The sequence below is a fragment of the Sipha flava genome, unplaced genomic scaffold, assembly GCF_003268045.1.
Source record: "Sipha flava isolate LNK unplaced genomic scaffold, YSA_version1 444_pilon_pilon, whole genome shotgun sequence".
Lineage (NCBI taxonomy): Eukaryota > Metazoa > Arthropoda > Insecta > Hemiptera > Aphididae > Sipha > Sipha flava.
The window spans coordinates 119304-133150 of NW_020273180.1; the positions used below are offsets into that span (position 1 = coordinate 119304).

Here is a 13847-nt window from a genome sequence, read left to right on the forward strand (position 1 = left end):
GCGCAGACCGTAGCCATTGATTAGGACAATATTTTCATTCTGCTAAGGCAGTGCTAACAAACTACAACCCTTGGGACAAATGTGACAAAATTAATTCTCGTTTATCTCGAAATTTAACGTATGTTATATTAAATATAAATTATTGTTTCTTCCATTCAAATTTCTTATTATCCTCAATTGGACTGTTAATCAGAACTAACCATGTATCGTAGCCGTAGAGTAATAAGAATAATAATATCGTATCTACCGTTTTGCACTAACACAAGTTCGCAAGTAATGTGTACATTTGAAAGATGTGTTTGAGCTTTAAATTTTCTTCTAATTTATCAAAACCAGGATATAATATATAATTAGATTTATACTACCTATATTAAGCACGGATTTAGAAATGAAAAAAAGGGGGGCTAGTAAAGTGAATTACTATTATAATTCATTGCGCTTGTCGATTAATACGAAGTCTTTTTTATATCTAATTTTTTAAATATTTTAAATAACCTACATACGATATGATTCTACCTAATATCTAAGGGAGGCTTCAGCTCCCATATCCCCCTTGTATCCACACCTGACCTATGTATTAAAATATACACTAAAAAAAGTAATTAAATATTATTTAAAATATTTATATCTAGTATTTTATTAACTTAAAAGAAAAAGTTTAAATTCTTGACCCTTCAAGAAATTTTTTTATAACATTTTATGACCATTGGTAAAAAAAAGTTTGGTAGTCACTCGACTAAGAAATGGGTCTATATTTTAATAGCAACCAAATACCTATACATTATACCATAAGATTTCTGAATAGGTGCAATTCAATTCTGTGTATAAATCCTTGTCGAGATGACGTAGTAGATACCAAAAATACCATGAAAATTATAATTATATTATAAACATGGTTGTATAGTGATATGAATGTTAATTATAATAAAATGTTATTTTAATCCGACCGCTAATAATCCGATAGTATAACATACTCGTGCGTAATATTTAAGTTTACAATTTTAATTTGATTGTATTTTCTTTATTATTAATTACACACTCAAGCAAATAGCATAAATTTATGTGTTCCATGTATATACTATCGTATATTTTATACACTTTTCATTATCACTAATTAGTTATGGAAATTCTTATAAAATAACAAAGACAATTTAAATAAATTATTTTTTCCATTTTTAAATATTTATGGTTTATCGGATGTTTATACAGGTAACAATTACAACCTATTAATCGTGAATTTATCGCGTTAATACATTAATGTTTTATATTTACATTTTACAATTGTTACACTAAGGTATTAAAATTATTTAATGTTATATTCAGTGTCCCAATGATTATGTAATATTAAGAAAATATTTGTTATTGACAGCTGGAAAAGATATTTTTAATGACAGATTAAATATTATTCTGTGTATGAACATACCTGGGCTTCGTATGCTCTACCTAATCAAATATTAAAAAAATATTACCATAATTAGCATAACTAAAGTAGAAGCTTTGGGTCAGTAGCATCCCTTACCACTCAATTATTATCTTCTAAATTCTTCTTTCTTATTTTCCTTCACCTTTTCTCTAACTATATGAGATCGGCCAACATTATCTTAAACCACCACTCGATCCGATTTTCATCATCCTCCTACATACACACCAATAGCTCTCGTGTTATTCTCAATTGTATGCAGCCATCGCTTTTTTAGTCTTCCTCTTCCTCTTTTCCTTTCAATGTTCATTTTCATAAGCACTTTTAATTAGCATCTTCTAAATATTTAATTTCATAAGTTTATTTACAAAATATTTTATTGCTATTAAAAGTTATATAAAACCAAGGCTGAGCAAGTTAATAATATTTTTTAGCTCAGTTAAGTTAATTGAGTTCATGTTTAATTAAGTTAACAATTTAGTTAAAAAATAGCATTAACTTAACTTAACTTTAATAAGTTTAATTACGAAAAAAAAAATTATTTACATTAAGCACAGATATAGGTAAGTGATATATATATATATAAATATATATATGTATATTAAAATTTACGACAGATATTTTTTAACATTAATGATAATGAAAATGCAGAAAAATCTTATTAGACTTTAATTAAAGTAGAAAAGTATACATTTCTTCATTGGGATTTTTTTTAAGCACTTAAATGTCAAATTTATGGTAATTTATGTATGGTTTGTTTTTATTTATTTTTCATACAAATCACATATGTTAAATATAATTTAAAAAAAAAGTATTCTTTTTAATGTTTAATAACAGTATGAAAATTAAAAATAATTACTGCAGCTGAAAGTGTAACTATAGAATTATACAAGCAATAAATGTATACAGTAGATACAAAACATTAAAATAAATATATAATACTATTTAATTTTATTAAAATCTAAACAAATAAAACAAAAGTTTTATGTTATATTATATACTAAAAGTGGAAGAAAAAACATAAAAATAAAAAATAGATGCAGCTAAGAGCCCCTTTAATCAAATTTTTAATTGCATAAATTATTGTCACTAGGGATTGGATTAAAAGCCCTAAAAAAAATCAATAAATGCATTTGTAACCTAAAAACTCTAAAAATGCCCTTTCAAAAAATAAATATAAACATAAATGTACATTAAATAATTTTATTTTTGTATTAATGAAATAAATAAACATTAAAATTCAGAAAAAAAAATTTGTTTAACAAGTGAAATTATTGAAATCTATATAAAATTATAAGTAAAATATAAGAAAATTTGTAAAAAATTAAAATTGACAAATCGATCCACAACATTTATAGACTTTGTTAATGTTAATACTGTGTTTATATTTCAATGAATAAATTTTTTTAGTCATAATACGAGAAATAGGTCAAAAATGTCTTAAAAAACTAAAAAATTAATTAAAAACTTTAAAAATTCCCCAAAAAGTCCAAAATCCACTAAATAATGCAAAAAATGCCACAAAAAATGTTTGATTACAATATGGAGTACTTAAAACACATTTATAGCTTGATATGCATCGTGTAAGACATTCCAAAAAAAATATGCAAATGCATTGAAATCCGAGCTCTAATTATCACTATATTATAACTGGTGTTATTGAATTTTACATCATCTACACGGTATAAGAATCTTAAAAATAATATTCTCTAAAATAATATATAATTTAATGATTATGCTACCACCTTTGCGATAGTGTCATTTTATTATGAACAAACATCTATGTTCTTGAATGAGGTAGTCAATTTAATTATATAACGATTTAACGATTTTCACTCATTGAAAAAATTCTTTACGAATAAGATTTTATTTTTATGAATAAATAATATACACAAGACTTGGAAGTAATTATATCATAGTTCAGTATATTTTATACATATTTGTTTACTATAAATAATCATCAAATGTTTAAAATAATGAAAATAATTATTTTTGAAGAGGTATAGGTACGCAGAGAATAATATTATTTTACAACAATGAAAAATGCATAGTTGACATGACATTAAAACTTCCTAGACATCAAGGGAAATCAGAAAAATAATTCAGTGATTTCGAAGGAATTGAGTAAATTATTTCCGGTTAGTTTTAGTAGACACGATTATTTAAACTTTTATTAATAAATATTTGAGTACTATTTATTAGTTTAATGACAGAATACCATTAATAAATTAAGACCAAGGTCAGTATAATTATAATTGTTAAAGAAGTTTTACGGTTCGTTTTGTATTTACCGTAAAATCTTAGATGACGATCCTTGACATATTATATTAAATCGGTTGCATGATGGATTCGCAATGTCAAATTGCTATGAAGCAAAAATGCTTTTAATTTTTAAAACATAAAAAGAAAAAGGGACTCGTTTTAGATGACAATTATTATGTTCTATTGTTATATTTTTTTTTTTTACATTTAACTGAGCAGTCTTACCGTCAATACATTATAATCAGAAGACTATATAAATACAATACAACTTAAGTGCGGATTTATATAGAATTGTATAGTTTTCCCTTTCATATTTTTGTATTTTCATCTAAAATCTGTACAAATCATGATGGTTTTAAATTTAAACAAAATTATTTTTGCATATTATTAAACATATTTAGCGATTATTTCATAGTCGTGCATAATTCAACAAAATTAAAATGTATTGCCAATTGAAGTGAAAATTTAAAAAAATGATATAAAATGATACATTTTTATAAAAAAAATATAAATTACAGTGATCGCCACTTATTAGACTCATTTTGGAATTTGACCATTTGAGTTCATTATTCGAATGAGTCAATAAGGCAAATCACCAAAAAAAACTAAAAAAATGATTAAAATTAAAAACTTATTTATTTAAAAAGTACTTATTGAGATTCAAAATATGTATAAAAATTAAAATCTAGCTACACTATTAAAAATAAAATAATATGTATGTAAAATTTAATTAATTTTTCGATAAAATTACATCCTGGGTTGATTGGATTTTCCCTTCTTCAGCCAACTTCATAATTATATCAGGCGTACACCGTTTGGGCGAATCGACCCAAAATATAGTCTGTTTGGGCGAATAAATATATACCGTTTGGGCGAATAGATATTTGGGCGAGAACTATTTAATTAAAAATACCGTTTGGATGGTATAAAAATGCTTATAATATACACTCAACAATTAGTTTAACAAAATTATATAAAATATTGATATGAATATTATTAATATTATTGTATATAATATATAACTATATAAGTAGTTAGTAATCTACAGTCAAAAAATTATAAATACAATTACATATAATATAATTAGTATATTTTAAAGTAATCTATTAATCAATATTGGCTTTGTATGAAAATGTTCATAATATACATTCAAAAATGAATTAAAGGAAATCATATAAAATATAAATAAAAAATTATAAGTTCTGTTTAAAAAAAATATTGATATGGATATTAATAATAATTTTATTTATAAGTAGGAAATAATTAACAGTCAAAAAATTAAAATAATAAAATAAAATTACAGATAATATAATTATTAGTAATAATAGTAGTTTTTAAAGTTATCTCTTGGCCTGATATTTTAAACATTTTATGTATTATAATTGGATAATATCCCCTCTTTTATATTTATTCCACGTTTTTTGTATAAACTCTTTATTTTTTATTAGCAATAATATCATCCCTATCTGTCATCAGATTTTTATCTAGCACAGGTAAAAATAATTTCACTTGTCCAAACAGACTATTATTTTTTTGGTCAAAATTACCTTCACCCAAAAGACCACCGCCCATTATATCTTCGAAGGATTTATGTTTCTCGAATTTGTCAAAATCTTGCATATTTGTTACATATTTAGATAACGCATATAAAACAATACATAATCTTGCACTCTTTAAAATATAATATTAAAAGATATCATGAACAAAATATCATGATAAACCGAGATTTATTTAATTTTTATTTGTTTACAAGCTGCGCAACATTTTTTCAGGTATATAATTTTAAAAGTTAGTTAGCATTTGCTATAGGCTGGTACGTTGTTGAAAACCGGTATACCGCTCCCACTTAGAACCAAATAGTACTCCTCTCTTAAGTTTGGCCGGCAGGGAACTAGTATATAAGGCTGCAAATAGCGGGGTATGTTATCCGTCGTGTTTAGTGTTCAGTAATATTTCTGTGTTGACTGTTAAACACATTTGGTTAGAAAACCATACGCTAGAAAGAAAAAATGGCTCGTCTTAGTTTGTGTTTTTTAGTTGTTGCATCATTGGTTTACTGCACATTTGCTGAAGAAAAGTACACCACCAAATTCGACAACTTTGATGTTGACAAAGTGCTGAACAACAACAGAATCTTAACCAACTACATTAAGTGCTTACTTGATGAGGGAAATTGTACTAACGAAGGCAGAGAATTAAAAAGTGAGTCAACTGTTCATAACTATATTTTAACATTGTTAAGTAGTACTCATTTAACCGATAAATACTAGTAATAAAATCTTTGTAAATTGAAATCCTGCAATGAAAAACCATTAAAAAAATATTAAAACCTTTTCTTTCGAATTAAGACATTTAAATCAATTACAATAATAATGATATAATTGTTATCGATTTACAATCCTCTAGATTACAATTTTCACTTTCACATAGTGCGTTTATGTACTCTAGTCTCTAACTATAAGACCTTGCATACTCAGTTAGATAACACTTTCACCAGGTGTTGTAATTCTTATTTATCCGGGCCGAATCACCGTGGAGTATTTAGAAGGAAACAAAGGGTATAAAATATTTCTCTCGAAACATAATAATTCATTTGTATTAAAATAAACGAACAAAAAATTGTTTACCTATATTCTTCACCATGTATAAATAATAACAATACCTTTAGATATTTATGGATTTTAATCGTTTATTTTTTTTTGGAAATTCACAGAAGTCTTGCCAGATGCACTAAAGACCGACTGCAGTAAATGCACGGAAATTCAAAAGAACAGATCCGATAAAGTGATAAGATTTTTGATCAAGAACCGTGCTTCTGACTTCGAACGTTTGACTGCTAGATTTGACCCAACAGGCGAGTACAAGAAGAAATTGGAAAAATACGAAAAGGAAGCATCTTCCGCATCTGCTAAACATTAATTAGTCAAAATATTATTTCTCCATATTCCTATATATTTACTTCTCGCTTTAGTATAGATTCATAAGATCATAATAAAACATTATTATATTGTACTTTATACATTATTATGCAACGTATAAAAAATCAATATATTATATAAAAACACATATTTATAATTCCGTTGAAATAAATATAGTTTATTTATGTAAAAGTATGTTTTAATTTATGTATATAATTATAAATTCATAATTGCATTAATTTATCAAAGTTAAATACATTTATTATTTTTTTTAACCTGATAAACTCTTTTAATCTCATCCCAAAATTGAGGAAAATTGTTTTGTACGTAATCTATAATACGTTCTATGTTTTTCTTCTCAGTTGATGTACAGCGTCTGCAGTCCCTTAAAATTTCTTCAGATATAGTAGCTGAAAACAAACACACAAACAATAAATAATATAATACCGACAGTCACGTTTACAAATAATACAAAAAAGAAAACATTTCAAAATAATGGACTAAGACAAAGAGTAGAGGTAGACATAATTTTGCCGTTTATAAAACATATAAAATGTAAAATTTATGGTCTTTTAAATACCTGCTGTAAGTGTAGTGACTTTTAAAAACTAATACTTCAAAACAGAATAAGATATATTTCAATATTTATTTCCAATAGTTAACTGAATAGTTGGAAATAATGATATTTTTGTCATTGTAGGGGTAAAATATAAGTATCAAATTCTATAAACAATTCTGAACACATTAAATATTTTTTCTAATTTTAGAAGAAAAAAATATTCATCCACGTATTAGATTGTTGAGAATAAAATAAAACAAACAACTTCGATTTTTTGTAGTTATTTTGTCCATATCATACTCTCATCATGTATAGAGTTACAAACCGTCTTACATTGAAGAGGACTATTCTACATATGTTTAATTTGTCATACGTCCAGTAATGTTTTAACATTAATGCAGAACAATGATGTTTATATTTCACAAAAATATTTACTGGCTATCTATATTTTATTATTATTAATTATTTTTTCAATTTTATAAATTTATTCTTAATCACTAATTGTATATACTACCTAATACACTAATATATTGGATCATAGTATTTTACATTACATTTTCTCTATATCTTGGATAGAACTAATGGAAACAAAACCATGGTTATAGTTATCATAGTTATCGACAAATTGTTACTGTCGTTTAATTATTATTTTTAGTTATCATTATATAAAATATTAATATTATTTTTAGCCGTCCAGTATTCATCATTGGTAATATAATATGCATATTATTATGGTGTCCGCGACTAGTGACGTGTACAGTGTTTACAATCGTCCACGAATAATATCGTTGTTCATCACATACCTCGAATATAAAAAACTAATTTTAACAAAATGTTGATGAAATATTGACTGTACAATTATTTTTAAAAAAAAAAAATGTGTCATGGTAAAAGACTTGTAAAATATGAAAAATATTTCAGAAAAGTGGAAATTTGTTTTTCAGAAAGATACTGACTGAATTGCCCAATATAGTTTTATTATTTTAATTTTTATCATCATTATCCACAAGTAGTTCATTTACTGAAAGAGCATTTTCTGTGATAAATATAACGAATATGTTAAAAATGATGAAGACTTAATTAAATTGGCGAAAAACCAAAATAAATATTTATTTAAATGATTATTTTGTTAACTGTTTTTTAAAAATGCATGTTCTTTAATTTCTTATAGTATTGGTCCTCATTAATTCCATTATATATTTTAAAAATTTTATACCAAGCATAATATAATAACTTCATATAATATATTAAAATACTTCATTCTCTGTGATGAAATTTTTAAATTCATTTTAAGAATAATAATGTTATTGTTTAGTTAACGTGTATCAACTTTCTAGAATTTCCTAATTTTATCCTATAGTATATATTTAAGATGTAATTAAGGTGGTAAACATTTGAGTGTTTTTATTATTATTATTTATAATATTGTGAATCAGTTTTTTTTTCCCATTACTTAGTTATTTTAAATATTTAAATATGTGTTTTCTATTAATTTACATAATACATTTAACTATCTAAGTATTAAATATCATTAAGTAAAATATAGAAAATGTTCTCGAACAGTATCACTGTCAATGGTATTGGTTAAATGTTTTTCTACGCTTAATAATGCTAAATTTAAAAAACAGTCTTGTGACATTATTAAACGTTACATGATAACATTATTTCACCCGTTGTATAGCAAAGAATGCACTTTCACTTGTAGAACTACTAGTTGGAAGTGTATAAGCAATATTCAAAAGTTTATATAAGTTTGGAAGGGTGTTGGGTGATACAATTTCAGCCATTACTAGAGGTGTCATCATTTAATTATCGGTAGATTGTTTTTTTAAGATTTTGTGTAACCATCATTTCTGCTTTTAAATTTCTGCTTAAATCATTATTAAATCATAAATAATCAAAACAATTTAGGGGGCTTAAATATACTTGAGGGATAAGTCCCTAAGTTCTCCTAAGTCCCTCCCAAGTTGGGTCAATGATGATATGTGAAAAAATATTTTTAAAAAATTTGGAAAATCTGGTGAACGTTCTTGGCAGATATTGAATCAGTAGTCACAGCACTAGCCAATTTGTAACAATTTTTACGTGAATATTATTTAAATATGTTGTACACAGTATTACAGCTAGTGAGTTAGGTATTAAAATCTCCTGTAACCCCCAACCACCCATTGTCATATATGTCGTTAGGTATATGGTGGACCACATAAAGTTATTTTATTCGTACATTATTACGTATGGCATCGCATACAATAACGCCGATTTTCGTAGACACGAAAACAAGAATTACGATAACCATAAATGTAATGTTAGTGGAATTATCAATAAAAATTAAAATTAACATCATAAAAATATGTTTTATGCTTAATATATTTATATACCTATCCCCAATCAATTAATAAATCTAACTGCACCAACACACTATACATATATTATATACATAAATTATACCTTTGATTCTTTGTCCAACTTCATCACAGGGCTCCTTCTCTACGATACAATAAAACTGCTTAAGAGCATAAGCCTCATTCATAAGTCTTATTAAGTCAAAAGTTTTGATGAATTTCTGTTCTTCTATACTGTTGGAGTTTTCAAAACTTGGATTACAATTATTTTTGGCTCCGTTGTGACCATTGTCACCTTGGGTCGATATAAATTTGGTACTTGTTACCGTATTCTGCATTATGACCATAACAATGACGAATAATATATTCAGGTGCAAGTGTAACTCGGACATGATGGATGTAGCCCAATATTGCAATACAGTAATACGTTGATGTTTCAGCGAAAGCTGATTTCATATATTTTGATGTATGTCTACTCGAATACAACAATACGTTAGGTCATATATTTGCTCATATCAATTTTTGCTCAAACTCCGTAAACAGAACAGCTAATTTCTGTGAAAAAAAGACGACAAATTCAACATCGCATACTTAAACATAATCCATTATAAATATATTAACGATTTTATTGAATTTTTTAAAATATCTGCATTATTGTGTTTTATATTTTTACAGAAACCATTGTTTAAAAAACTATAGGACCCATGCGTATACAATTTTAGTATTAACTAAATTTAATTAAAACGATAAAGTATAATTGCTATACATTTTAGATTCATTGATAGATTCTAATAATTATGTATAATTGCTCATATTACAAATTATTATTTATTTAATTCAAAAATAAATCATACAAAAAAAAAGGTGTTCTTATCTAAAAATATACGTTGCTGAAAAAATAATAATTAGCTTGATTGTTAAAAATGATTTTATTTATTAAAATTAATTATTAGAAAATCATTATCGTTAATAAAATGTTGTTTTTATTTATAATGTGTACAAAATAAATGTAGGAAACCAGTAGTTGGTTGTTCTCCTTTACCCCCCCAAAATACCAGAAAAAATGTAATTATAGAATGTATTAAGTCGCATTTGTGACTTAATACATTCTATAAAGATAAAGATAAAGGTACATTTATATGTATTTTTAGGTTATTTTTTAAATTTTTTCCGTACATTTTTCAAATTTATAAAATAATATTTCATTTTCATCATAGTTTTTGTATTTTAATACTTAAAACTTAAAATTATATTTTAATTTAACATTACTAGAGTGAGTTAAATGCAATCATAAATAAAAATATTATTTTCAATTCAATTTATTATTTTCATATGAGTAACATAAAACTAGAAAAACGGATTAATTAATTTTTCAACAATTTATAATTTTTTGCAAATTTAATATAATAGGAACCTATTATTCTACATTAAATTGATGACCGAAGTAAATCATTTATTGTTATTCGAGTTTGAATACTATTTCCTATTTGGTTATGATGAGATTTTATAAGCACTTTTGAATAATATTAAATATTAAGATTACAATTAAAAATTATAGTAAAATTGTTAATTTATAATATTTACTTTGATACCTTTAACTTGTGTAATAATATTATGTAAACACTGCACTGTGTTTGTGCACTTATAAAAGTAATAACAAAAAATAATATAAAAACAGACTTCTTATGCGTTACATGATCAACTGATGAATATTTTTAATAGATTAAACATTAACAATAAGAGAAACAAAATAATTAATAGATAATAGATAATTATTAAATTAATAACATACATATATAATTGTTTGCATCATTATTATTATGAATGTTTAATCAATTAAAGATATTAAATGATACATTTTTCTCGCAAGCAAAATGTATTAACGCACAAAAATACTTCTAAAATATAAAACATTCAACTAATAAATGTTTGTGAATGTGCAAAGAAAGTATTCATTCATCCAGGTATGGTACATTGACCTGTAAACAATTAAAGTAAAGACAATAGTTCCACATTTTTGTGACTTTTAAATTTTATTTTCTCTCCATTAAAGTTATATTTTTAATGAGTAAATTATACGTTTTTATTAAACTAAATTTAAATTGTGTTATTTTGATACTTCAACCTCAAGAAGGACTAAAACTAATTCGAGATACCACAAGATTTTGAAAATATAAAATTATTTTGTTAGCATAAAATTATTTGATTGAATTTATTGAAATAAAATTATTATCATGATATATTATCCTCGTTTAACTTTATTTCAAAGTCACCATAAATTTGAAATGTTACTTATTTAATGTGAATAAAAAAAAAAATAATAATCTAGTGAATATATTCTCTTACTTATTTCATTTTTTCTGTATTTTCTTTCTTATCGAATTCCCAGAAAAAATGCACGATAAATATTAATCCATATCAATCGTTTTTCGACTCTGTCATGATATGACTTGCAACTCAAGTTCCAAACTTCAGGGTACCTCTTTACTTCTGGAATAAAAAGTTCGATGTCAAATATTTCAAACTGTGTATTCGCAGCCATTATTACGATAAAATCAGGCACGTGCGCATAGATCAATAAATCGCCATGTAATGAGACACCCCATTTACAATATTTTGACATCGCTTTATCGGAGTAAATTTTCTCTTTAATGCCTCTTACGACAACGTATGGTGATGAAGACGAGTGCGTATTGTTCAATTTAATTACGGGTATTACTCATCGCAATCACGATAACGCGTACGTGCCGCATGTCGAAATAACGCACATGTATACTATATATTGATATTATTATTATTATTTTAATTCGATTACTTTATTCGTGTTTATCTGGGATCATTCCGTATACACTCTAACATTGATTATAATTAGGGCTGGGATTTCGATGCACTTTGCATTGTTTTTTCAAAGCTTACTGTGCAATGCTCGTCTTGTCACAAATTTGTTTTATGTACATTTGAATGAGAATAAGAAAGTTTATTTTGCATTTTTTTGCATTTTTTTGGCATTATTTAGTTTTTAGGTCATTTTCTTAATTTTTTAGGGCATTTTAGAATTTTTGGAGCAATTTTTGAGTTTTTGGAAACCAAGTGCATGAATTTGAAATTTTATTTTAAGATTTTTACACCAACATGGTTTTTAAATAAATATAACAGATTATAAGTAGGTACTCGTAATTCGTATTATATTATCGGTTTGTCACCATTATCGGACAATAATCTCTACCCGCATTTCCTGTTAAATAATCTTAAATCGGTAAAATCGACGTCTGATGATATCGTTCGACGTTCAGTACGAGTTTTGTCGTGGTTAACACCGTTTTATTACTCAGGTTAATTTTTTTTTTGGTAATTTAATATAAAAATGCCAAAAGTAAAATGTTCGACAACGAGTCGACTGCGTGCGTTTGTACAAGAATTTCGACATAATATTTTTTCTACCGACGGATTGATGTTATTCTGTAAAATATGCAACGTAAAAGTTACTGCTGAAAAAACGATTTGCCGTACAACATTTGTCAAGAGATAAACACATCAATGGAGTAGAACGGAGTAAATTACAAAACGAAAAAAATAATACACAAAGTTTTATTACAGACCAAACAGGTCGGAATATTTTTTAGATTTAACTCGTACATTTTTGTCATGTAATATTCCGTTGAATAAACTCGAAAATCCTGCGTTTTCTAAATTTTTGGAAAAATATACCAATAAGCAAACGCCTGATCGCTCCACATTACAAAAAAATTACGTCAGTATATGTTACGATGAAACTATACAGATGATTAGGTCATACGTATAAAATAAAAAATTATGGGTTTCTATCGATGAAACGACGGACGCCAATGGTCGTTATGTTGCCAATGTTATAATAGGTACATTAGAAGTAGGTAACATAGGTAAAATGTTTTTATTAAATTCAGAAGTATTAGAAAAAACCAATTACAGTACAATTGCCAAAGTTTTGGATAAGTCTTTATCAATATTATGGCCACAAGAAATATTACACGATAATGTCCTTTTATTTTTAAGTGACGCTGCTCCGTACATGGTAAAAGCAGCCACATCGATTCAAACTTATTATTCGAAAATGATACATGTTACATGCTTGGCGCACGCCTTGCATAGAGTTGCCGAAGAAATAAGAATACATTTTCCAAATGTTGACGAATTGATAAATAACTACAAGAACTTACTGGCAGACAACAGAATATCATTTTTATTTGAAAATCTGAAACAAGCTCTCGTGGTTCAGTGTAACAGTTCAGAATGTACAGGTAAATAAATATACGATCTAAACGTATTAAATAATTTATAAAAATATTTTTTGTTCAGATTGAACGAAG

The 13847-nt window shown here is 25.6% G+C and overlaps 2 protein-coding genes across 3 annotated transcripts; one reads left to right on the forward strand and one right to left on the reverse strand.

The window, feature by feature from the left end:
* Positions 1-5589: 5589 nt before the first annotated feature.
* LOC112689459 (ejaculatory bulb-specific protein 3-like) lies at positions 5590-6694 on the forward strand. Its single transcript, XM_025563179.1, has 2 exons — positions 5590-5884; positions 6396-6694. The coding sequence occupies exons 1-2, from the start codon at positions 5692-5694 to the stop codon at positions 6599-6601; spliced, it is 399 nt and encodes a 132-aa protein (XP_025418964.1). The 5' UTR covers positions 5590-5691; the 3' UTR covers positions 6602-6694.
* A 111-nt stretch (positions 6695-6805) lies between these two features.
* Positions 6806-11991, reverse strand: LOC112689460. 2 transcript variants are annotated; one of them, XM_025563181.1, is made up of 3 exons: positions 11848-11991; positions 9608-10056; positions 6806-7010 (listed from the first exon to the last, which is right to left on the reverse strand). In XM_025563181.1, the coding sequence occupies exons 2-3, from the start codon at positions 9891-9893 to the stop codon at positions 6850-6852; spliced, it is 447 nt and encodes a 148-aa protein (XP_025418966.1). In that variant the 5' UTR covers positions 9894-10056; positions 11848-11991; the 3' UTR covers positions 6806-6849. The 2 variants fall into 2 exon arrangements, with proteins under 2 accessions (XP_025418966.1, XP_025418965.1); XM_025563180.1 differs by lacking the exon at positions 11848-11991 and adding an exon at positions 11094-11157.
* Between the last annotated feature and the right edge of the window lie 1856 nt (positions 11992-13847).